Source organism: Thunnus albacares, chromosome 14, assembly GCF_914725855.1.
Source record: "Thunnus albacares chromosome 14, fThuAlb1.1, whole genome shotgun sequence".
Lineage (NCBI taxonomy): Eukaryota > Metazoa > Chordata > Actinopteri > Scombriformes > Scombridae > Thunnus > Thunnus albacares.
This window is the reverse complement of record NC_058119.1, coordinates 7869881-7892028: the sequence shown is the minus strand read 5'-3', so window position 1 is coordinate 7892028 and position 22148 is coordinate 7869881. Positions and strand designations below refer to the sequence as shown.

The following is a 22148-nucleotide window of genomic DNA, read 5'->3' as shown; positions in this document are numbered from 1 at the left end:
TATTCTGTGTTTTGAATTTTGGTGGCGCTGCTCTCTGATTTACATTTACATCATAGATTGTGCATATTATTGAAGGTGTCAGCAATAGATTCAACCATAGACCAGGTTTTTAAGGAGTTTTTCATTGCAGGGCCATTAAATGGTGCAGTGGAAAGGCAGGCCTATATGTTTTGTTTATGTCTGTCAATTCATTTAAAAATAATATATAACGAAAAATAGTTTTACAACAATGTTAAGGATTGTATCAGAGGGGAAACTTTAATTTCTGGTAGATTTATCAGACTTAATTACTTAATAGCACCATTCACTGTTCAAATAGCATGGCACAACCATAATTTGAATGACTCTCCTCCTGTGGGGACAATATGAGATCTAACGAGGTAATATTACCAATATTTGGGATTTATAGGAAACTTGTATTTATTTTTTATTGACAGGAGATTTGTGAAAATTATGCAAAGGTTTTGATGTAAATCATGAAAGTCAAAACTTTCATCATGGGGCTTAATATTTTTCCTGCATAGGAGGTTTTGGACTAGGGGCCACTGTTTGCCTACCACTGGGTTATTGTAGCATGAAAACCAGTGAAATTATGGAGAGTATCCACTGTATGTCAATAAGCTGCAAGATATCAGAGAAGAGGATGATATCATGATATCATGAATTCATGATGAGCATAGATTAAAACAGCAATTGGCCATAAAGATATGTTATAAAACTATGTATCTTTATTCAAAACATGAGACATTATCAGTGAGTGATCTTTGGGAAACTGTTGACCTGTTTGATGAACCTTCAACACTGTAGTTCGTGTTTTCGCCGCTAGATGCCGCTGGAGCGTGCTTCTTGGCGACATAACTTTTGTTAAATCCCAAAACTCCGATGAATCAGATGTCTCTCGTCTGGTGCGGTGGCGCGCGCCTGTAATCCAAGTTACCGGGAGGCTGAGGCTGGAGAGTCGTTTGAGCTCAGGAGCTCTGAACTGCAGCGGACTATGTCGATCGGGTGTCCGCACTAAGTTCGGTATCGATATGGTGCTCTTGGGGGAGCTCGGGACCACCAGGTCGTCTAAGGAGGGGTGCACCAGCCCAGGTCGGAAACGGAGCAGGTCAAAGCCCCCGTGCCGCTCAGTAGTTGGATCAAAGAAATACAACATGGTTAGAGTCATGAATTTGAAGATAAATGTTTACTCATTTTAATTGCAAAAGTACTCTTACCTTACTGTTTGAATGTTGAGGTGGTAATGAAGTTAGGAAGCAGTGGCTACACTCTCAGTTTGTGCTCCTTCCATGTGTACTTTTACTTAAGTAGGATTTTTATGCAGGACTTTTATTTGTAATGGAGTATATTTACATTTCTGTATTGGTAATTTTACTTAACTAAAGGACCCGAGTACTTCTTCCACCACGGTAAAAACTTGTTATAGTATATAACAAAATAGTTATAACACAATATAGTTCTAGTGTTACAGTGATGTGTGTCTGTGGTGCTGCATTGATTGGTGTGATTGATAGTAATTACTCCTCTTCTCCAGGTGGAGGCAGTGTGGGAGAGACTAAACAGCATTGGTTTCTGAGGACTTCCTGGAACATAAAACTGTGTTAACATGTAAAGACATGATGTTTGAGTGCGTGTGCTGTCACAGCTGTTTGTTGTAAAGTGTGCAGAATGTAAAAAAGACTGGGTCCCGCTGTATTACTCAGGCTGCACTACAGCGTCTATTCACAGGCGCGATCCCACTACTGAGCGGCACGGGGGCTTTGACCTGCTCCGTTTCCGACCTGGGCCGGTGCACCCCTCCTTAGACGACCTGGTGGTCCCGAGCTCCCCCAGGAGCACCATATCGATACCGAACTTAGTGCGGACACCCGATCGGCATAGTCCGCTGCAGCTCAGAGCTCCTGAGCTCAAACGATCCGCCAGCCTCAGCCTCCCGGTAGCTTGGATTACAGGCGCGCGCCACCGCACCCGGCGACTGTTCCCTGCACTCATCGGGCTTTTAACTTCGACACAGATGACGTCATCAGAAACTCCGGTGACGTCTAGTGGCGAAGAAGTGCAGCTGCACTTTGTTGCTCAGTGTTTCAACATTTTTCTAAAGTTCATCCACTGATAAGCGTTACAATATCCGAGCTAAGTTGAATGTAAATGTGCTAATGTTTTGAGATTCCAGTTTGAACCGTGTGCATAACTGTGTAGGCTTCTGTTGCCGTTAATTGAACCCGTTTTAATGTCTCACTTCGCAAAATGTGCAAGGTGTTGCCTCTGGCTGAAAACACAGGACAAAACAACAGTCAGAACTGCATACCTCAAACATGTAACTAAATCATTAGAAAAGCTCTTTATCTGTTTTCAGTAATTGCTCTTGGCCTATTTTCTGTTGTCATACAGTATGTTGAAGTGTACAACCTGCATTTCTGACATACATTCCTACAACAACAACAAATAATAATAACTCCTATCACTCTTCATAAAGATTTACTAATTTCCCTTCAACTGACACTTCCAGCTCAACTCATTTCAGTGCTTTAAACATCAACCAAACCTTCAAATTATTTAAGAAAGCTTTTTTCACTTATTAGACACTTATAATATATGATTCATAGTCAGTATAGGAGCAAATCCAACTATAATTATTTTGCAGCTTTAGTTGGAAAGAGAAAGGATTAGTCTGTGAGACTGTATTTCATTTGTCTTGTTTTAACCCACTTTTTTTATGAGTAAAACAATCATTTGAAGAAATTCTTATTTGCTAGTGATGTGAGGTATTTTCATTTGTTTCTAAAGCCCTCACTTAAAACATCTCTATTCAATGCAAGAACCTTCTTCAATAAAATTAGCTTTTTATTTGATTTATTTTGTCTGCTAACTTGGATTTCATGTTTATAACTCAGTCTTAAGTAAAACTAATGAAAACTAATGGTCATAACCAGCTTGCAGATCTGTGCCCTCTCAAATATGGTTGCATTCACCAACCATAGGTTCAGTGGTCACGGTGGCGGCCTCATGAGTATTTGATAGAAAGTACTGGAAAATACCTTGTAAAAAAATGCCGTCCTTTAAGCTCTCATATTCAAACTTGGAGGTCTCTTCTATCATGTTTGCTATCATTTATTGTCCCCCAAAACCATTTGGCAATAAAGTGCCCTGTATTTCTATCCAGTCTAGTTTTATATCTTGACAGCGTTGTCCTGTGGTGTTTATAATATTCATGTTACTGAGACCTACAATGTTTCTATTACTAATGTCTTAAACATCATTACATATTTTAATGTGTGCAGCTGTGATCATATTTTGGGACCATGTTTGTAACCATGGGTTCAGGAATATCCTCTGTGGAATTACTGAACATGACTGTAATTTAAACTGTGAATTATGAGGTATTAATAGTCTTACCCCACTCTTTACGCACTCAGTTCTTCAAAGAACAAAATGCTTCAAAGTTCTGTGTGGTATTTGATAATCACAGCATATAATCTTCCAACATTAATGAACTGGCTGACCATTTTAATTCAGTCTGTCAGTCTACATATTACATAGCGACTCTTAAGGTCAGGTCTATGTCTAGAGAAAGCAAGCAGCCTTGGATAAATTAAGTGAAATGTTTGCAGCTGAACAAGGAAATGTTGGACAACTTACACTTTTTTGAATGACTTGATGGTAAAAAGCAATACCTGTACAGGTCAGTAGGATTCAACCTAATTAACAATTAAGTTGAAATACACTGAAAACAAGTAAAAGCATGGTTTCCACAATCCTGATCAATTGCCTTTTATGCCTCTCTGGTGGTTAGATATCCTATTTAAGCAAGAATAGAAGTCAATAATGATCCATATTGATAGGCATTTTTATGACAATGAATAACTTTCATACTCGCTATTACATGACATCCATTACAATGTAAACCATGAAATGATACACATAAGTAGTTTTATGTTCCCAACAAATATTATGAACTTGACAGCAACATGAAAGTACACATTACAGCGTTACAGGTACCTCAGTATCAGCTTTGATCATCTCTCCATTATGCATTAATGAACATATAAACTGAGCAAGACTTACAACAACATAAATTATCCATATGATCTGTCAAACTGTATTCCACACTTCCAGCTTAGCTTAATATCTCCAGTTTATGCAAGAAAGTATATGAAGTTACAGCTAGACCATGTTTACTAAGTTTGACACCACAGTTATCAGGGTCCAAAGTGAATAAGTGACAACAATAAGACACAAACATTGAAGCAAAATTTAATTGGTGGTATATTTAAATCTCATAATTTCTGAACTTCTGCAGTAGATTGGATGGTGAGTCAGCAGCCCAGCGGAAACGCCGATGGCAGTAATCACCTAGACAATGATGATAAAAAGTTAGTTTGCTTTATAGGATTTAATACAGTGCAAACAATAGATGCTTCTTGTTGGTACATCACAAAAACTGAATGGGATAAGAAATATTTCCAACATGCTGATGTTAAGCTTTGTTAAATAATCACACAATTCATAATGTACTAATATCACATTACTACATCATAAAAAGAAAAGATGTATTGTTTAAATGGTGATGCTACACCAATAATAATACACTGACTGATCAATAAGTTAAGTAATGGAAAAACATGTTTTACTTCTTATGAGGTTATAATCACAGCATTTTACTAACTGTTTGTTTTGTTGTTTTTTTGTTGTTGTTTTTTTACCACAACTGCTTTATGGTAATTGTATCCCACTCAGAGGGTCATGTTATTATAATTTTAATAAATTCATTTCATGTTATTCAGTTGTATTGATGCTGTTAATACAAACCAAACTCTTGCTGCTGTTGCTGCTTCACATCAAAAGCTTTTCACCACAGAATGACAAGGAAGGCTTCTACTGTGAAGCAGCTGCATCTTTGAGGTAAACTCAATTAACCTGAAGGTCCTGAGTTTCCCAGAACAGTTTGGAATGACTGCTATAGCTGAAGATTATTACAAAACATAATAAATATCAGGACGGCAATGCATCTGAACCTGCAGAAACGTCATATGTGTTTATGGAAATGCTGTTCATACTTTCCAATTTTCAAAATGCAGTTCATTATAGTGGACGTCTTGAAGTGCACAACACAACATTTAACAAAAAACGGGCTTCATTGTGGAGTTTCAAAGAGCTTTCTAATGTACACCAGAGGGGAACTTGTGTAAGAATTGTTTCTAGCCATTTCTAGCCACCTGGAGTGCTTCTCTGATCATCTAGTGCGTCTCTGGTGTGACCTTAGTGTAAAAGTATATCATTAATATGTGCATAGAGGAGTTACTGGTGGCAAGAGTTAACAGTTTCTGAGTCTTCAGGCTATAAGAACAAGGCTGTTAGAGGGAGAGTTGAACACCAAGATTTCTACACCATAATTAGCCCCTTCCATGCTGGTATTTTCTGTTTTGTTCATTTGTTTTGTTAGACGTTGTATTTTACACTTCAGAAGTATCATACATTGAAATAAATCGGGTTTGCATATTTTCAATACTTTGAGAACATTTTGAAGTAGACTTACTTGAGGATGGCATGGCTTCATATGAGGGGATCTCTGGTGCTTCCTGCTCACAGTGAAGGTCCTCTGCTTGAGAGGTGACTGGGGTTTCTGCTTCTGGGGCCTCCAACATTGGTTCCTTTTTACTTCTCACAGCCCAGTGCATTGACTGCAGATAGGTGACACAACATATCACAGGGCTTCCTAGTTATTAAGATTACAAAGTATTTTGAAAAAAAAAGAAAGAAGTAAAGACATTACATACGGTTTTTACAGAGTCATTCAAGGCTTGCCAGTCACGGAATGGAATAGTGACTCCACTTCTTTTCCAAAGGTCATAGTTTTTTCTTTTGGCCTCATTGCATAAAACCTCTTTGGCTTCTTGTAGCTTTTGAAAGTCTACCACTGTCAGAAAGAAAGAAAATGTCATATCTATCATATCTAAGATGGCAAATAATGTTACAGAACTGGGAGAAATAGCCTTCTCTTTGTATGCACTTGTAAAGCAGCCCTCCATTAACATAATTTGCTTTGAAGTGAAGACATCAGAAAGAGGCATTAACTCTTTGTGGGAGAAGTCAGAAAATGGAGACACAATTACAAAATAAAATAAAATAAACTGAGTTAACATTGACTTCAAATCTTGAACTTGGATTACAAATCTGAAATGTGTCAGCATTTAAAATTTCCGTTTTAAAAATACACCAGCGTGTCACAGCAGTGGTCCATGAATCTACCTGCTCTCGGGTTGTCTAGATGTTTGTCTGGGTGACAAGCCAAGGCTCTGATCTTGTATTCATTGAGAATCTGTTCATTCTGCAAGGAAAAAAGATTAAAGAAATGTAATTTTATTTTGTTAATCTAATAATGTAAATTTTCTGGGCAACAGTCACTTGTTTTTATTTTTGAAGGACATTATTCATTGCGGTAAAGCACATTTAGATACACACACATTTACATGAAACATGAATGTCTGAGTACTGGTGTACTTTATTCTGTCTTGAAAAGGATATTGATCAGTGTATTGTGAGGCCTTCAAATACATTAGCTTACTGCTTGTGTGACACAAGTATTGTATGTTTATTTTAATTTAATAAAATAAAATTTAATTTATCTTATATGGTTATTATAGTTAGCCTGACTAGTGATTTAGATCAATCAATGATTTTAGACACGTGTGCAGATGTTACTGTTGTCAGACTTTATTATTTTGAATTATATGAACTATATATAAAATAATCTACCGACCATGTATTACATCTCCATGTGGACATGTTGAAGAAGTAAGTATTAGGTATAAATACTGTAACGCAACACATCTGACATCTCTTAGTGAAGCATCAACAGGTCTCTGTTGGTTCAGACTAACCTCTGAAACATACTGAATATAATTAATTAACCTTTTGACATAACAGCTTAGAAAATACCTATCTCCGCGGTGTGGATCAGGTATTGTATGTTAACCTCCACTTTAATTAATCCTTGAACGTGTATGTTTTGGTTTGTAGATCTAAACAACCATTAGGTTATGTCATCCCAGCAAATAGGCTGAGCCTTACCCACTGGCAACAACTTACCGACGATAATTCATCACATCCCAGTAACCCGTAGTAATCCTCCAAGTCCTCTGGTTTGCAGTTCAAAACAGCCTCCATGAAAATCTGGTGTGGAAATGTGTCTGATTTCTTGTAATGGAGCAGCTTGAATGTCTGCTGGATCACAGCTGTTCGGTTCAATGGCTGCTGCGCGGATCACTGACAATATCCTTCAAGTTAATTCTATTGTTGTTTTGTAAGAAAGCTTTTAATTAATGGAGAAACTCTCAGGTGGTAAAAATTATCCCAGGAGATTTCTCCTGAGTTGTAGGCAAAAAAATGAACTGTAATTTTTCAGCATGTGACGCATGCTGCATTCAAGTGTCTGCATAAAAGCTCCCACCCAGCTCGAGATTTCGAGCATTCGTGGGGCAATGAAATACTGTAAAGGTAAATTAAAACATAAGGAAAGAAAAACAAAAATATTTACATTTATTTTAGTCTGCAATCAATAACAGAAATAATGAGGTCATATGTATAAATGTATACATTCATATACATACATACATACATAAACACATAAGAAAGGAGGCAGATATTCAAATACCACAGTTGAAAACTACACAATAATACAACTTAAAAGATTTCTGCAGTCTGAAAAGGTCCAGGCTGAAGCTACAGCTTATAATGTTTACCCTTTGAACAACACGTCATATTGACCTCAGCAGGTAACATCAGACAACAAAAACAAAACCTAACAAAACAATACAAAACAAAAAACAACTTACATATCCTGTACCCCGTCCCTCTATACCAATGTTTCTTTCTGATCATCCATTTTTTTATTGTTCAGTAAGTTATTTTTAAACTTACTGTCACTCTTTTGACTGAAATACATAATAACATAATATATGAAACAACATAATAAATGACCATGTGATAAAATGATATATATTGATGACTGGGCTATATATCATGTGACATATGTCGAAAAAATAAAAAGGATACATTTCCAGGAGGCATGTAATTACTGAATACTTGAACAGGCTGTATATACTGTACATAACCACCTATTATATGTATAAAAAGTAACATGTCTTTTTTTTTTTTTACCATTTAATATTTATCTCATCGCTCTGTGCACTCTTCACTTCTTTGCACTATTGGTATCCTGTTTACAGTTCGCAGAAATTATTTCACCTGTGTATACTGAAGTCATCCCATGTGTATATTTCTGAAGATTGTTGTGTTGTTATACACAGTACATCAAGAGCCACTAAACCAGAGTCAAATTCCTTGTATACGTAAACATACTTGGCCACTAAAGATGATTCTGATTCTAGTTTATGTTGTAATCAAAAATTTTAAGTCTACACATAATATAAAAGTTAAAGATCCCCTCCAGACATGTTTTAAGATGTATATAAAATGCTGTACTTTCAACAATAATGCGTCTGATACAGTTTTTGTTCATAAATGTTCATTTATCTTGTTAAAATTCTTGAAATTATATCTAATCCTTCTCCCTCATTAAAAATGAAGAACCTATGAATATGCAAATATTTTTTTCATTTCAGAAGTTTAACTGCTGAACACAAGATGTCTCCTACTTCACTGTAAAGTCTGTTCTCACTGTATGTGCACTGGAGGCTTCAAGTTTCCACATCACACTTGTGTAAATTGAATATTGGACCAGGATTGGTTTCCAAACTAGTTGTGATATCACAAATCATGCTCGTAGACCCACCCCTTAAAATCAGATTGTCAATGAACACAGAAACTTTCCTCTTTCGGCAGATAAGTATATAGATGTAGGTAGATGTGAAAACAGATTTTAGTGTCAAACTCTGTCAAACTCTCATACATCATTCTGCACAGTGAAGCTCAAAGATTCAACTGTAGCAACAAAAAAAACACATTTTTGAGTGGAGGGGGACATTAATTATTAATATGACTCACATGTCTTTATAGACAATTTCATTTATTCACCATTTTGTGCGTTGTGAGCGCATGCCTTTCGCTAGAGAATAATCCGACAGTGTTTGAAAGCAACAATATTTTGTTATGGTTTTATGTCCGCGACGTAAAACGAGTGGGACATTACAGCCGCGACTATTGGTGGAGAGCGAGTCACGTGATCCATGCAAATGAGCCAGCTGTGTCCGAGAGGAAGGCTCTGCCCAGCGGCTCTGCGGGCTGAAGATGGCGGACGGAGAGAACAGTGTCGGAACGGCCTTTTCAGGCGCCTCCGGTATGGACGAACCTGCCGCCAAAAGGACGAAAATCAGTCCGGTGACTAAAGTCGCCGAAGCAGATCAATTATCGTGTGTTTCTGGCGCCACGGAGAGTTGTGAGGCGGCGGGGAGTTGTGCGCAGCCAGCGGAGAAGGAAGCAAAGCCGGTGATGGCGGTGGAGCAGGCCGCAGCGGGAGCGCCAGGCGGAGACAACAATGGACTGGGACTGCTGCTCTCCCAGCCGCACAGACCGGCTGTGAAACTACACGACAGCGCTGCACTTGGGACAACCGAGGAGGGTGCTGGTAAGAAAAGAGCCGTGCACTTAACATTGCCTAAAGTATTTACACGCCTTGTACTTGTTTTACCAAGTTAACCGGCGAGTTAACTTAATGAGGAACAGAGGATATAACGTTAAACGCAGTAAATATGTGTGTGTGTGTGTGTGTGTGTGTGTGTGTGTGTGTGTGTGTGTGTGTGTGTGTGTGTGTATATTTATGTGTGTGTGTGCGCGCGCGCGCGTGTGTTTGTGTTTTAGAGGTGTGTACTTCTCTGGGCGGCAACTTAAACTTTTCTGCAGGTAACGCTTAAAAAGAAAAGAGAAACAGTCTTTGAGCCAAAGTATTCAGTTTCATGATATAACTTATTCCCTCAAGCTACTGAACTTTGATAGCAACTTCTCTTTCACACCAACGTTCAAATGATAAAATAAAGTTGAGGTTGTGGTCATGGTTATTGGAAATAACTGACCATAGTGGTTATTAAAGCTACATGCCATTTAAAATAAGTTATGCTGTTAGCTCTTGATTTATTTGTCCATTTTTCAAACTTGTCTGTACTTCAGACTTTCTTGGGCATGACGACCTCCCCTCCAACGGCCTGGCTGTCACACCAGACCACATCACAGAGGAAGATGACAGATCATCACATGCAAGCTCCAGCGACTGGACCCCTCAACCGCAAATAGGTGAGTAGTAGGATTTGGCAAAAGCCTCTCTGGCTGTACTTTTTATTAAGCTTCTGATATCAGGGATTAAGTATCAGCAGCACAGCCTGAACATTTTGGAATACTAGTCATACTGAGATGTTTTTCTTGGCCAGGATCATACAGTTTCATCCAGCAACACATCAGAGAGACCGACCCGAGGACCATTCTAAGGGAACTGCTGCCTGAGACTGTACTCCCACCAGATTTAGACGACATGACGTTGTGGCAGATCATCATCAACATCTCCGAACCACCAAAGAGAAAGAAGCGGAAGGATATCAACACCTTGGAAGATGTGGTCAGGCTACTCCATGACAGTAGAAGGATCCTTGTGCTGACGGGTGCTGGGGTACGTATTTACAGCAGTATCACACAAATGTACTTCTTTAAAGGTGCAATATGTAAGAATTGGAAATTCCTTCTCATTAATGACACTTGTGGTTTGCTGTTTCCGCAGGTGTCCGTTTCATGTGGAATACCAGACTTTCGCTCCAGAGATGGAATTTATGCACGGCTTGCTGTAGATTTCCCTGATCTTCCAGACCCTCAAGCTATGTTTGACATTGAATACTTCAGACGGGACCCAAGGCCATTTTTCAAGTTTGCAAAGGTTTGTTTCATGAATGCTTTTTCTTGTACACACTTGAATTTGATACCAATACATAAAAATGATTGTATCAGCCCCAATACCTCTCCTGCTGATCGCCCCAAGACTCCCCCAATTTGATTCATATAGCTACATCATATATGTATATTATGTATATCTGACATATGATGAAGTAAAAAAAAACAATTTTGTTGATATTATGTATTCGTAAACGTAACGTAAACATGCACAGATACAGAAGCCTACACACACACACACACACTTGGATCTGCACCCTTTTATGATGGTTTTGGTCATACAGAGAAGACAAGGACAGAGAAAGTATTGAAAAATAATATAAACATTGAAGTAGGGTTGCCACTAACAACTATTTTCATTATTAGTTGATCTGTCAATTATTTTCTTGTGTAATTAATTAGTTGTTTGGTCTATAAAATGGTGAAATCATTGATCATTGTTTCCCAAAGACCAATATGATGTCCTCAAATGTCTTCTTTTATCCCGGAAAACAGTCCACAACTCCAAGATATTCAGTTTGTTATAGAAACCAAAAATATTGACATTTGAGAAGCTGGAACCAGAGAATTTGGATTTTTTCTTAAAGAATAACTCTAAACAATTAATCGATTATCAAAATAATTGGTGATCAATTTAAAAGTTGGCAACTAATCAATCAATGGCTGCAGCTCTACATTCAAGCCCAAATTCATCATCATCTGTGTATCCCAGGTGCATGACTTTAGACTGAAGAGTGTGTCCATCATAACGTCTATATTGTATCCCTTAACACCCATTTTAATGTTCACATTATAAAACTAATATAATACAATGTTTACGTTTGAGTGTATATACTAGAGATGAGATACATGCCCTTTGTCTGAAGGTCTATGAAAAAGCTTGAAATGTAATAATATTTGGTGCATCAGATCATTGTGTGCAGAAGGCATCTTTGGTGTTGACAAAGTGATTTAAAACAAGATTCAGATCTAAATCTAACATGAGATTCTCTAAAAAAGTTTGCTGAAGAGTTTCGAGGCTTCAGGGAAATCCAAAGACACCTGTAGTTTGAACTGTAGAACAGTAATAAGAATGTGTCCTCAGCATATCAGGCTGTTTTTGGATTTATTTGGGGTTAAGAGGTTCAGTTTGTGTTCTAAGCTTATGTATGTAGGCCTTTTCACAGAATTTTAAGTACTTCATAAGTTTTGCAAATGAAGAATCAGAGAAGCCAGCACAGGAGGGATGTGTGTGATTATTGCAATGTTTTGATTTTCGCTCACAAATGCTTAATGCATGCTTTTTGTTACAGGAGATCTATCCTGGTCAGTTCCAGCCTTCACCCTGTCACAAATTCATATCTATGCTGGATAAGCAGGGGACGCTGCTGCGCAATTACACACAAAACATTGACACATTAGAACAAGTGGCTGGAGTTCAGCGAATTATCCAGTGTCATGGTAAGTGGGACCGCTAAAGATGGATCTTGCTTATTATTTTTAAATATATATAATGGTGTTGATAAAAGTTCATTAATAACTCTTTTATTTCAGGGTCATTTGCAACTGCTTCCTGTCTTGTCTGTAAACATAAAGTGGATTGTGAGGCTATAAGAGAAGACATCTTTAACCAGGTATTTATTCATTACAAACTGATGAATAACACATTTATATGCAGTATTGATAGTGCGTTATCAAAGTCAGGAGGCACTATGTTTGTACAAAGGTGTCTCCTGCAGCTCCTGAAGCCTATTACATACTCTGCCTGTTCTGCAACACCTGCAACAATGGAAATGAAAATGGAAAAAAAACAACTTTTAAATCAGTTATAATATCCAGCATTTCTGGTAGGGCTATTGTATGAAAACACTCCTTAACAAGCAGCTTCAAATAGTGACTCCTGTAGAGCCCATGGAAGCTGATGTAAGAGACCTTGTGTATGTAAGCATTTGGCATTAACAGAGTAGTTCCAAAACTGAAGGGTTGAATTGGGTTTTTCACAGCAGACATGTAAACACAGATGTAACAAATAACATAATTAACTGCTGCGTTGAATTGCGATGATTGTAACTGAGCTACAGATAATGTTATTAGTTCCACCTGTGATTTTTCTGCTATAACAAACTGTGTGCTTTGGAAAAGGTCTGAATTTGGTCCATTTGTATTTGGAAACAATAAAGAAAAAACAATGCTCTGATGCTAGCAGGGCTATCAAGATTTAGGCTAGTAATATGTATTCAGAGAGCAAAACAACACATGAAGTACAAGATAAACTGACTTTTTACAGGGAAGAAAAAAACTAGTAATGCTCATAAAGCAATTACAATTTTTGCTTCTAAAGGGGGCAAAAAGAGTTGGTGGGTGCATTACATGCATTTATTTGTAATGGACCTTTTTTGTTATTAAGGAAATTACAATGTAAATGTAAATCATGAGATATTACTTATTATTGATTCACAGTTTACCTAGAAAACAACATGTGATCATCTGTCATCTTTATTTTGGTCAGCTATATCACTTGTCATCAATGCTGCTCCTGACATGCAGATCTTAATGTGCTAGTTCAGTTACTGCAGTTAAAATATTGTGATTGTAAGCACCAACCAGTGTCATTAACTTCAGTCATTTTGTATGTCTGTATTGGTTTTGTTATATTGCATTATGGTGAGCAAACAGTTTGTCCACCCTCATTTACTCAAAGTAAATCATGTCTGTAGTGTTTTTTTTCATCCAAATAAATATTTAAAAAAAGAAAAAAACTTTTTGAAATGTAATTTACCTCAATTGTCTTGAGTTAAAGTACAGCAAAAGTTGTAAAAACAGATCCTTGGAAATCAAAGCCAAAACTTTTTGCCTAACTAGATAGCTTTTTTAATGTAATGAACATATTTTAAAATGTGACATGTGGTTGACAGCCCTAGGAAGAACTTTAGACCTTACATAAACATCCCTCCCCTAAGATATAGCACAATCCATGCACATCTATCAGAGGGTTGTGAAAGCAAATCAGTGCTATAGCTGCCTACAGTGAGGACATTGCCTAGTATTATAGACTTGCATCCCCCATGTAGTTTGTTCTAATGCTAATAAAATGAATTGCTGCTGCAGGTCGTCCCTCATTGTCCACGGTGTCCAGATATTCCCTTGGCAATCATGAAACCTGACATCGTTTTCTTTGGAGAGAATCTTCCAGAAATGTTCCACAGAGCCATGAAGCAGGATAAAGATGAGGTGGACCTCTTGATTGTCATTGGCTCCTCGCTTAAAGTCCGACCAGTTGCCCTCATCCCAAGTATGTTTTTGAAATGCATGTAGTAACCGATGCTTTTTTTAATATACCTGCAGTAAATTCAAAGATTTGGTACGAAACAGCTTTTCTCTTTATCCCATCCAGACTCCATTCCTCATGAAGTGCCTCAGGTCTTGATCAATAGGGAGCAGCTGCCACACCTCAACTTTGACGTGGAGCTACTTGGGGACTGTGATGTCATTGTCAACGAGCTCTGTCATCGATTGGGTGGGGACTTTGAGCAGCTCTGCTACAACACCACAAGACTCACTGAGATCACAGAGAAACCCCCTCGGTTACCAGAACAGCCACCAAGCGAGGCCTTGTCTGCTTCCAGTGACGGAGCGCAGGAGGAACAGAAGCAGCACAGTACAGACTCAGTAATTAAGCCTCCAGAGGAGACAGAATGTCCGAATATCACAGAGACTGCTGGTAATAACATTACACCTCCAGAGCCTTGTCCAAATGCTCAGTGTCTCAGTGAGGAGACTGCTGAGCCCTCAGAGTTACCAGCAGAAGAAACGCCAAAAGAAGAGGCTGCAGAAGTAAAGAGCCAAACCTCTAACCTTGAATTTCGTAGAAGATGCTGGATGAGTCGAATCAACAGAAGTCCAATCAGCAAACGCCTTGAGAGTAAGCTTAAGATCACAGAAGAGAGAACATCATTAATTATCATAACTTTTACATGTATTTGAATCTGAGATATTTGTGTTTTTTTACACACAAACTAGCCCATTAAATATAGTTTTTTCTTCATACAGCATGCAAAGCAAATACATGCACATCTAAATTTTATTTGATTACTTACTAAATAATTATAAATGCATCTACTCAATGCCAAAAACATTGAATAGATGGCACATCGATAGATTCTCTCCAAATATTGAACTGTAAATTGTTTGTATTTGTTTTCTACAGCAGGCCAGTACCTGTTCCAAGCACCAAATCACTATATCTTCCATGGGGCTGAGGTTTACTCCGACTCTGAAGATGAGACATCGAGCTCCTGTGGGAGTGACAGTGAGGAGTCTGAATGCAGTGCAGATGGGGTGGAGGAAGACAGCGAGCCGGAGGAAGCTGGCTCGCTAGCTGCGAGACAAAATACAACAATACAACACACTTTAGCCAATGAGGCCACATCCAGTGTGCAGACAGACAATACTTCTGAAAAGACTCAGAGCACCGCACACCTTTAAATGTAAAGTACCCAGTCGACAAAGCACTAATTGTCCTTTTTTTATATATATATATATATATATATATACATATATATATATATATATATGTTTCGTATATTTTTGACTCATCAACCTTACTATTTTTTTTCATAAAGTTGAAATTGCGTGACAACTTTGTGTGAATATGCAGCAATTTTTTTCTCTTTGTTTTTCTTTGTGCCCAGTTTGGTCACATGCATTGTGTCTGAAACATCATACTGTATACTACTTACTAAATAGAATGCAGTAGTTTTGGGGTTTTTTTCTTTTTTTTTCTTTCAGATTTCTTTCAATGTGCTCATCTCATTTTGCATTCACATTTATAGTAATTTAGCTGCTTTTGTCTACTGCGGCTTAGTACAAGTGTAACAGTAGATCAAGCTTTAACTCCTAAATTGCAGCCATTACAAGCAAACAATTCAAATGTCAATCTCAGTCCGTAGTGTGATCTCAACTGTGGTCTAATGATGTGTTTTACAGTTGGTTCATGTTACAATTGCAAAACATGTAAATATGTAAGCCTACTGCCTGCTAAATAGTGGGGAACTAATGAGTTTCAGACACATAAATTATCTTCAGATGGTTTACTTGAACACAGTCTAACCTGCAATATAAACAGTTCAGCTCTGCCCTTTCATTTGGGTAAATGCTGGAGTAAAGGAACAGTACTCTTTAATTTTAGACCAAAGAACAGTTCATTGACACGCTCTTACGTTGTCATAAGCTTTGTACGTTTATTTTGTCATTTAAATCTCGGAAAAATATAATTATTGACAAGGTGTTCCTTCTGACATGTGGCAGCTACTTTTTATGGTCAAGCCTCTTATTTTTATACTCTGATGTGAGACATACTCATCAAAGAGTAGATGATAGTTTTTATCTGTACAAAGGTATACTAAGTTGTAATATTAAGCCTTAGGAATATATTCAATGAGTTCACATTGAAAAACGGCACTTTTTTCCTTCTTACAAAGCCAATTTTGTTGCCCTTGTCACTTTTCATAGAACAGAAGTGTTAGAACTGTTTCATTCATAATACAGAGGAGTCTGCTGCCTGTAAAGATCAAGTGTTGGTAGGTAGACATAATTGAGCCTGTTGGATTCATGTGTACGCCAACATAATTCACATGCCATTTCCAACACAATGTTTTGTTTACGGTTCAAGGAAATAAGATTTTTTTTTTTTTTTTTACATCATTCTAGTTGTTATTTCTTCTGGGGTTCTCAGTAAAAAAATAATGAAAAAAAAAACACTGATCACTCATTCTGTTATTTCATACACAGTTGCTATATATGTCATCATCATATAGAGTGGTTCACATCAGTGCTTTCTAACTGATGATACAGATGTGGATAGTGCGCACCCTCCCACATATGAGCCCACCGTGTCAGTTCATTCACCTTTTCAAAACTGGAGTGAAAGAATAACAGCAAGAGAACAAGTGAGGAACATTTTAACATTACTATATACTGATACAACTGTCTTTAAATGATCAATACAGTACAATATTTAAGGATTTAGCATTATACAGTAATCTTTTTTTGTTTTTGAACTTTATTAACAACAGCTTAACATATAAATTTCAAGATGGGGACAAACAACATGTACAAACACCATATGAGAACATGCAACGCATCTAAATCCAGACAGACGAGGGATAAGCACAGTGAAAAACCTAAGACAAATACAGGGGATATACTTTAGCACAATACTACCAAACCATCATGAAGATAATCTGACAAATTATTAACATCATCCAGAGCATCCCTTTTCTCTCATTTGAAATAGCCTTAAGGGACACCATTCTTCAAGTCTGTTTTAAAACTACAGTCAGGTACCCAGATGAACACTCAAACAGGTTTTTCTTGCTGTAATCATTCTTCTTGTTCATACTGACCATTAGAAGATCCCTTCATACTTCATTGCACTTACAATGTAGGTGATGGGGGACAAAAACCACAGTCCTCCTTCTGTTTTTATCTAGTTTATCTGAAGACAATAAGTCAAATCAAGTAGATATCTTTCAACATTACAGTCTTTAATCCCTTTTTTTGTTACTAAACTTCCACCACAGCTCAACAAGGAAACGCTGTCCGAGGAAAGACAAAGAGGGAATTTGACGCTAAAAAGACTATAAATGTGGCAGATATCCACTTGATGTGACTAACTCAGACTGCTGAAACCTTCAGATAAACTTTTAAATGCATTTTTGCACTAAATGGCTGTGTGGGCACACTGTGAATTTTGGCCCTCATCACTCACATTGAAAACACATTTAAAGGGGATCTTTTAATATTCGGTATGAACAGGAGGGATGATTACGGTGAGGAAAACCTCTTTCACTGTTCATATGGACCCCTGACCGTTGTTTTAAGCCAGACAGAGAAAATTGTGAACCTGTCCTTTAGTGGCTCAGAGTCACTCTTCACACCAGTTGGTGGAGGCAAAGCACCATCTCGCTGTTTGCCAACAGCCAAACGACACCACGAAGTAGAGGGAGGACGACTACGACATGTCGTAAAAATTCAGTTAACAACAGCTAAACCGAGATGGACGCTGCTACAGACGCCTGACAGTTGTATCCTCATTGTTGTATCTGAAATGTGTATGTAGTGACGCCAGGCTTCGGCACACAGGGGTTGTGAAAATGGAGGCCATGGAAGACGATAGTTTGGACATAAAAGACGACCACAATCACAACTACTGTGCGAGCAGCAGCAGCAGTAAAGTACGCTCGTATCTGAGCAGCCAGCTGTCGGTCCCGCAGCCAGTCTGTCCGGCGCTGCCCGGAGGAGAAGCGGGGTCCCGAAGGGGGAAGCTGCGGTCCGGCAGCAGCACCGCTGCAGGGTCAAAGTTCGTGGACTCGGATTCAGGCAGTGAGAGCAGCGAGGTCAGTGAGACGGACTGCTCGGCTGCACCGGCCGCTGTCGAGGGGAAATTCACCCTCGACTCGACTTCCAAGTTCCGTAAGTTGGCTTTCCTGCAGGGCCTGATGTCCTGGCCCGGCCTGCTGCTATGTGACTGATGCTCCTGTCTGTCAGGGCCTTTAAATCAGCTACAACCAGCTGCCTGATGGGTCAATAACCTGACCAGCTGTCCTCTTTTCTTCCCCCTCAGTTCTGAATGCAATGGCTGTAGAAGACTACCGGAAAAACCACTGGCCAAACCTGGAGAAGGCAATCGACCGTCTGCTGATTCAGAACCCCACAGACCACATCTCTGTTTCATATGCACAGATATACAGGTGAGGCACAGCTGGAGTTGACAGTAATTATACACACAAGACGTAGGTGCGAGGCTGTTAGAAAGCAAGTAAATCCTGCACACCTACTCAAAAAAAAAAAAAAATTCTGAGGTATAAACAATGGTATAGTTTCATATATCTAGATCAAGACAGCTAGAGTTGCAACGATTAGATGATTAATCAATTTGCCAACTATTTTGATGACGGATGAATCGTTTTGAGTTGTCTTTTAAAGAAAAAAAGTCCAACTTTTCTGATTCCAGCTTTTAAAATGTGAATATTTTCTGGTTTCTTTAGTCTTCTGTGACAGTAAACTTAATATCTTTGGGTTGTGGACTGGTGGTCGGGACAAAACAAGATATTCAAGGACATCACTTGGGCTTTGGGAAACAGCAATTGAAAATTTTCAATTTTTTAAGACATTAATCAATTAAGAAGAATATAATCAACAGAATAATCGCTATTAAAAATAATCCCCAAAGCCCTAAAGACAGACAGCACAGGTAAAGGGATGTTAAAAACACACAGGATGTGGACCAGATTTGCCAAAACAACTTTATCTGTAGATTTGAGTTGCTCCATAAAGTTGTCACATGTATCACTTACACTTTGTTATCTTAAACCAGAAATGCTGATTTTCTTTACCTCTCTGATTTCCTCTTTCACTGTTTTTTTTTTCTAGTTATGTCTACAAGTGTGTTTGTCAGCAGCACTCTGAGCTGCTCTACAATGATTTGACATCCAAAATAACAAGTCATCTACAACAAGTTTCCACCCAACTACAAGTAAGAGAAAAACTGACACCAGCAAATGCAAGAAAATTACTATATAATACATAAAGAGACTATTACATGGACTAATGCTTTTGTTATTTTGTTTCCAGGCCAGCCCACCCGAAAACTTCATTGAGACCTTCAATGTTGCGCTGACTCAATACACAGCTTCTCTTCAGTGTATAGTTCCTGTATTTATGTACTTGGTAGGCATCTTTTTAAGTAGTATTTGTGTGAAATAACTGTTGTAAAACCTACACAGAACTTGGACTATTATATTAAGCATTCATTGGGTATTATTCATCTTCAATTTTGTGCAAAAACTCTTGTCATTTTCAGAACAAGTTCTACATCGAGTCAAAGCTGAACAGAGACCTAAGAGAGGATCTGATGAAGCTGTTTGCTGATCATGTTGCAGAAAAACATGTCAACACACTGATGCGTGAGTACACTTCTTCAGTTTATCAGGATTCGTGTGTCAGGATGTGGCAGTTGCACTAAAAGATTTGATTTCTGGCTGTGAGAAATGACCTCTGAGACATTTTGTGCTTTTTCTTCCTTCTAGCTCTTCTCATTAAAGCTCATTCCATGCCGTTTGAAGTGCAGCCATCAACAATGGCTAGTGTGGTTAAAGGCCTCTACAGCCTCCGACCAGGTGAGCCGTGTGTGTGTGTTTGTTACTGCTTTTGTTTGAATGAGATATTTTAATATTATGCGTTTCTCTGCTTTTTTACCTTCACCACAGCAAACGAACATGATTCCTAAATTGTCCCTTTTCCCTCTTTTAGAGTGGGCCCATTTAGCTCCAGCTCTCTTCTCCGGATTTATTCCACAAATCAACCCTCCTGCTGTGGAATCTCTGCTGTCCGACTATGCTGCTCACGACCAGAAGCTGCAGATGGAGCTCTCCATGAACGGATTTCCAAGGTGAGTTTTGCGAGGCTGCGATCTCACAGCTGCTTTCATAATATAACCCGAACATTTGGGCTTGCACTTTACTTTAAATGACTGATGGATTCTCTCCCTGTTTTCCAGAGGGGACCAGTCTCGCAAGCGGGCCAGCGATGACTCCTGATAGGAGGGTCCAGCATCAGAACTATTACTGTGCCTCCTACATCTTTATCACATGTTGGCTCACTGCACTAGGTACAATGTTAACAATGTGTCAGTTTCATCTCTCTCGACTCAAGGTCACTAAACACTGTGAAGAGCAAAGATAACATGACGTTGAGCAGAATCTACCGCACTAAAAAAAAACACAGAGTTGCATACGATGCTCTCCTCTGTGACTCTGATGCACCCAGCTTCAGTATTTGTGGAGACGCCGCCGTGGGCGTCGAGATTCATGTTTTCCTCATTTTTCAGAGTGCCTTTAATGGTTCTGATTGGGTATCCTAATCGAGGGATAGGCTGATAATGGGTATTTCATTCCTAACCTTTAACATAGACGTGTCTTGCGTCGTTTTGATAAGACTGGGCTAATTAAGACTTTCTACTGCTGCTGCTAATAACACTGTCCATGTGTTAATACTACAAATCTCCTGGTTTCACCCACTGTGTCTGTAACTACCGGGGCTTCACTCGACTCAAACGAGTGTGGGAACAAGGGGAACTAAGTCATTAGACCTCAACTATGATTCTCTTCTTCATGTTGCCTTTACTGTGTTGGTAAACCGGATTGTATTTTCCAGTTCCGCCAAAGAGGACTTGCCGTTGTTTTTTTTTTTTTGTTTGTTTTGGGTTGTTTTTTTTTCTTCTTTTACAGCGCATTGGATTCAAGCTGACATTGTTAATGTTGTATGCTGTCTGAGTCACTGAGCCAATTTTTCTACTAACAAGTTTTAAGCTTTGGTTGACACATTTCTTTGTTAGATTCAAGTAAAATCATAATTTCAAACATAATTTCTGTTCGTTTTTAGCCTTGCGAGTAGGAAGGACAGGGATTGCCACGTAGGACATTAAACCGAGTGCCAGAAAGCTCAGACAAACACAGAAAAGTATTTGAGAATTTCTTAATTATACTTCAGTTTGTCTGACAACTTACCTGCATCATCCCTTAACTGTACATATATTGAACCCAAGGCTTCAGAAACTTCACCAAACAAATTATATGCAAATGTTTGGCCCAAGGTCTGGCACACTTGTACATTAAATGTTTCTAACATGTATAGCTTGTTCATGATGTAAATAGTTTTTGTCTTTGCAGTGTGGTCGGCGTACACTAGCTTTTGTCACAGATGCATTTTTGTTTAACGATTCACTTGAACAGAAGGATTTGATACAAGCTCTTACACTGTTTTAAGTGTGATTTAGATGCTCAGGCTTGCTTTTCGTTTCTGTCTGTGGGTCTTGGAAATGGTTCTCATTGTCTATCAAATACATTAATTTTATTAATCATGGGACACGGGGATGAATTTATTTTCCACTCTTTGCAGATTTACTGCTGGGTGAAACTATGAAATTGTAAATGAAGTCAAATAAAATCAGAATCACTGCAGATGCCAAACACTGGATGTATTATGTTACTTTCTGAGATTTTTTTTTTCTTTAACGTGCTGCAAAAAATATCAATGTTAACACAACTGTGAATAAAATTCCACTTGGCTCAAATGCTGTTTCAGAAATCTCTTGCACAGAAATATTTTTTTTTCAAAAACCAATAAAATCCTTGACCCTGCCAGATGTTTTAGCATTTAAGGAAACCACCAGCATTTCTTTACAGTGCATCACACACACACAACACAACACAGTG

At 38.4% G+C, this 22148-nt stretch overlaps 3 protein-coding genes across 3 annotated transcripts; 2 read left to right on the top strand and 1 right to left on the bottom strand.

The window, feature by feature from the left end:
- Positions 1-1675: 1675 nt before the first annotated feature.
- On the bottom strand, positions 1676-7437 carry dnajc12 (DnaJ (Hsp40) homolog, subfamily C, member 12). The gene is made up of 5 exons (XM_044373729.1): positions 7090-7437; positions 6250-6328; positions 5778-5917; positions 5537-5681; positions 1676-4353 (listed from the first exon to the last, which is right to left on the bottom strand). Exons 1-5 carry the CDS (start codon positions 7165-7167, stop codon positions 4271-4273), a joined length of 525 nt encoding a protein of 174 aa, XP_044229664.1. The 5' UTR covers positions 7168-7437; the 3' UTR covers positions 1676-4270.
- A 1762-nt stretch (positions 7438-9199) lies between these two features.
- On the top strand, positions 9200-16310 carry sirt1 (sirtuin 1). Its single transcript, XM_044373336.1, has 9 exons — positions 9200-9586; positions 10126-10248; positions 10383-10618; positions 10727-10879; positions 12186-12333; positions 12427-12506; positions 13981-14164; positions 14267-14794; positions 15080-16310. The coding sequence occupies exons 1-9, from the start codon at positions 9250-9252 to the stop codon at positions 15355-15357; spliced, it is 2067 nt and encodes a 688-aa protein (XP_044229271.1). The 5' UTR covers positions 9200-9249; the 3' UTR covers positions 15358-16310.
- Positions 16311-17528: 1218 nt separating this feature from the next.
- cacul1 (CDK2 associated cullin domain 1) lies at positions 17529-22020 on the top strand. Its single transcript, XM_044373604.1, has 8 exons — positions 17529-18345; positions 18497-18623; positions 19306-19408; positions 19507-19602; positions 19736-19838; positions 19962-20051; positions 20185-20323; positions 20432-22020. The coding sequence occupies exons 1-8, from the start codon at positions 18027-18029 to the stop codon at positions 20469-20471; spliced, it is 1017 nt and encodes a 338-aa protein (XP_044229539.1). The 5' UTR covers positions 17529-18026; the 3' UTR covers positions 20472-22020.
- Positions 22021-22148: the final 128 nt, after the last annotated feature.